Consider the following 4607-nt stretch of genomic DNA (forward strand, 5'->3'; position numbering starts at 1 on the left):
AAACTTAGTAACAAGTTTTAGGTTCGTTTTTTTTTTTTTTTTTTTTTCTTCCTCCTTTTGAGTAAGGATTTATTTCTTTTTGGACGGTGCCCTGACGAAGAGAGGGGACGCGGTAAAGAGGCAACTTGGTGAAGAGGCAACGCGGTCGCAGCTCGCTGGGGGAACAACAATTGAGAGGCTACCACAATTTGATGCGCAACGTGAAAAGTGTGTCCTCCTAGCACGCATGCCATTTGGCGTTGCCGCGGTGGGGGTGTAGCAGCGAACGGGTAGGTGATGAGATCCGATCCCCCAGCCTTGGCGTTTCCCCAAACGGGGTTATTGTTGAAGCAGTTATTGTTGAAGCAGTTGTTGTAGTAGTGGCTGTAGTAGTTATTGTAGTAGTTACTGTGTAGTAGTCACTGCTTTTGTCGTCGTATGTGCACTTCTAACACCACTTTGGAGAGACGGGGCGAAGGAGCTACGTATGGTCAGCCTGTTCTCCCCAGTTAGGGACTCTGACTCTCCCCCGGAACGCTAAGTGAAGGTACCACCCATTTGCCATGCGCTTAAAAGAAGCTCTTTAAAAATTTAATTAAAAGTTAAATGCCATTTAAAAAAAAAAAAGGGGTCTGCAGCCGTGTGGCGCGCACTTACACACAAATCATTACCAACTGGCATACACACGTTTTGCAAACGCTCCCAGGCCGCGTCCGTCGGCGACCCCGCGCGACGGCAATGGCGATTACGGTTTAAAAGATGACATGTAAAAATTGGGTGCGCATGAATAGGCGTTAGGCGGGAGGGGCACCTGACCTGGCTACTCGATCCGCAGTCCAGCGCCACCGCTGGCGATGCTGCGCGCGTTTGCTCTTTCGTTTGCTCTTGCGTTTGTTCTTGCTCTTGTGCTTCCCTTTATGCCTCCCTTTATGCCCCCCCTTTCGCTCCCTCCTTCACTCATTCCTGAGCTTCTCCAGAAGGATCTTCCCCGCGCCGCGCGTAAAGTCAGGTTCGATGAAGAGGGTCTGGCTCTCAATACCGCTAAAGTTCACGCCTCGGATTATCTTAAAGTAGCCCTCCTTACCCCAAGCCTTACCCCAACTGTTTCGGCCAATCCAATACTTGTACATAGTTCCATCGATCTCTTCCTCTCCCCATCCGACAAGCACAATGGCATGGTTCACCTTTTCCCATCCCGTGACGTTGTAAACGAAGTTACTCTTTGTGTCATCCACAGTACATCTCCTTGCATGGGGGAAGTCCTTAACGTAGTATACCCCATCTGCATAATCATAAAAATCGGGAGTGGCTTCAAACGAAGCAACAATAGGACCATTTCTGTAAATTTCATTCATCATGATTTTTTCTCCATTACATTGGTTACATCCGTAGCATCCTCCGATATAGTTATAATCCTTTGCATACCATTTGTCTGGGTCATCGCTTATGTTACTTTCAAAATGGTCATGCATATCGTTTGTTGTTTTCGTGCCAAACATTACTGCGTTTATTTGTCTCAAGTTGTTCGTTGACGTGTTGGAGGAGTTACTACCCGACAAGGAAGTTACACCACTTTGGTCGACAGGATACGGACAGGTCTCCGTCGTGGCCGTGTAGGGGAATACCTTATCTAGGGGGATACCCTGCAGCTTGGCCATCTTAGCCACGAGGTAAGGGTACCCTCCATTGCATCCTTGGTCGTAGAAAGAACATGAAAGAACCGTCTGTATCGATAACAGGTCGTCGAAATCGTTCAGGTACTTTTTGTCGAGATTTTTGGTCAGACCAATTTCGATTCTTCTCTTAAAGACATACATTTGGGAAGCGATGTAACAGGACCCACACAATAACTGATTAGTCACGTCGTACTCTCTTGTGTTCTTATTAAATGGATCTCCCCAGGTGAAGTTCTTTGGCAGCTCGTCTATTTCGAGTTCCCTATGAGGGGACTTCTCCGTGTCTTCGTAATTTTCTAAGTCCATTTCGTTCGTCTCATCTTCCCCACTGCCACTTCCCAGCTGCATGAGCGATACGGGAGAAACGGGCTGATCCGGAGTACCCCCGTTGTTCACATCGTTCTGTACATGCTCATCTTTGTTGCAGGGACATGCATACTTCTGCTTCGAATTCAAAATCATAGCTTTCGTTATCGGCTTTTTCTTCCCATGATGCTTCATCTTATGCCAATAAAGTTCGCTGTTCTGATCAATATGCATATTCTTCCTCTTGGTGAAAGTTGGCTTGTCATTGCTGCTTGAAGTAGTGGCGGCAGGCGTAGTGTGCAAAAAGTTATGCATTTTCAGCACACTGTTGATGTTCGTTCCATTGGCAAAGTTGAGCTGCGTATTCGATGCATTATCGGATTCACCTGATACGCGGTACCTCTCCGCGTAGAAGCAGCCGTACAATTTCTCATTGTTCGAGTTCGATATATCCACCCAGCCAAATCTTATCTTATTAAAATTCGTGACGTAGCAATCCGTCTCTCCATTCGTGTCAGTCGCATCATCCTCCTTCGCTTCACCACACTTTCCAGTAGGCTCATAATGCATAAACGCAGTGTACGTTTCATTTCCTAACCTAATTTCAAATCCCTCATCACAAATGGTGGTCCATGTCCCTATCTTTCTCTTATGCTCATCATACACAACTAGTACCTTCCAGTTCTTACGATGCTCATTTCCAGTCGTATCGTGCATGTCACCATAAGGTACAAAGTCGTCTGACAGAATGACATACAATTCTGAGGTAAACTTATAGTGGTTGTCCAGTAAATACTTTTTATAATCTGTAATTTTTACATTAAATATGTTGTTGTTCGGTTGGTTAGATCCACAGGTGGTTATTTTTGGAGATGTTTGTGTCCTCTGAATTTTCCATTTCCCCACCAAATTTTTAATCTCTACATGAGTAGGCAGATCGGCCGAGGTCAGATTTACATAAAGGGTATGCAACAGAATTAAGCCGAAGCTTAAGATGTTCCTTGCTCTTCTCATTTTTAAAGGCAGCACACAAGGGAAAAAAAAAAAAAAAAAAAAAAAAACGTGATGAATTTTAGATTAGTTAACCAACCAATCCGTGACAAACGTACATGTGAGTTCAGTCAAATCAAGCATAAACAAACAAGTACGAGCGGAATGAATATACATGTGCAAAGGGGTAAGAAAAATATAACTTCGCGACAGGGATGTACTACAAAGTGGCTACGTGTCACGATGTTCTCCTGCACTTGTTAAAAAAAAAAAAAAAAAAAATGCCTTGTTGGAGAAAAATAAAAAAAAATAAAAAAAATAAATTCAATTTAGTAGCAAAAAAAAAAAAAAGAAAGGTTGGCCTTCTTTACTAATTTTTTTTCATAAAGTTTTGTTAAATCAGTCGCTTTTGGCGGAAGGGGAGGGGGAGATAGATATATATGTATCTCTCCTTCTACGGCGTGGCGCATACAAGGTGAGGGAGGGGGGGTCCCCTATCCTATTATTTATCATACATACATATAGGGATAATATATTCGAATATATATGCAAGTACATACGAAAATATACATGCATAATTATAAAACGTCGGTGCTTGTAATATATTTCTACCTTCTTACATATGGAAAAACCCGTTTATGTGGGGGCGCTCCGAATGATAAAATAAAATTGGATGCAGAAAATAATATTATAATATGGTCCCTGCAGCTCGCAATGAACGTTCATACGACGGCATAAAAAAGGTAAAAAATAAAATACGACATCAGCATGACCCCTCTATACTGCTATACAAAGTAGGGGGTCACCACGTCATCACATAAAACTTGCAGGCACGTGGGTTTCGCTTTGCTTCGTTCAGATTTTCTTTTTTTGTGCGATTTTATTTTTCCTCGAAATGGTTCGCGCGTAAGTTTCTTACAAACTTGCGAACAGGCGTGAGGGGGAGAAAAAATCAGTCAGTCATAATTTCTCATTTGGCAATTAATCATTAAGTAAAAAAAAAAAAAAAAAAAAGGAAATAACATAAATGGTGAAAATAAGCATTTTATGGGCTTCTGCCTGTCACGTCCCGTTTTTTTTGTTTTTTTTTTAACCGTTTATATATAATTGCATATGTTCGACAAAATTTACGTGTTTCTTTCCATTACGGGAAAAAACAAAAAAGCAGCAACAACGGGGGGAGAGCTCGGGAGCTTAATTTTGCCACTGCCATGTGTTAATTGCCAAGTGTTAATTGCCAACAGAAAAAAAAAGCAACGTCAAGGCACGTATACTGCGCTTGGTTGGGGGACTCCACATCTGCTGTCGCATATTTTCGCGCATGTCACTATGACGGAAAAAACGAAAAGGAAAAAGGAAAAAGCAAAAAGGAAGGAATGAACGAAAAAAGGGGAAAGGAAAAATACGCGGAAGGGGAAGAACGTTACAGTACAAGTTGTGCGAATAAATTGACAACAACGTTGATACATGCGTGTTCGTTCGTTTGTTCGTTCGCCCGTTTGATTGCGCGCTCGTCATTCGCTCAAATTTACTTCATTTGACGCAAGGCAGGAAGGGAAAAAAACGTGAGTCCAATTTTGTTCCTTTTGTTGAGTTTTTTTATTCGCCTGTTTACAATTTTTTTTTTTCCTTTTTTTTGCGTTTTTTTTTTACGCC

At 42.3% G+C, this 4607-nt stretch overlaps 1 protein-coding gene across 1 annotated transcript; it reads right to left on the bottom strand.

Moving 5' to 3' along the window:
- Positions 1-932: 932 nt before the first annotated feature.
- PCYB_092280 (cathepsin C precursor) lies at positions 933-2975 on the bottom strand (the record flags this gene model as incomplete). Its single annotated transcript, XM_004222341.1, has 2 exons — positions 933-1997; positions 2022-2975. 2 exons carry the CDS (start codon positions 2973-2975, stop codon positions 933-935), a joined length of 2019 nt encoding a protein of 672 aa, XP_004222389.1.
- Positions 2976-4607: the final 1632 nt, after the last annotated feature.

Source organism: Plasmodium cynomolgi, chromosome 9 (assembly GCF_000321355.1).
Source record: "Plasmodium cynomolgi strain B DNA, chromosome 9, whole genome shotgun sequence".
Lineage (NCBI taxonomy): Eukaryota > Apicomplexa > Aconoidasida > Haemosporida > Plasmodiidae > Plasmodium > Plasmodium cynomolgi.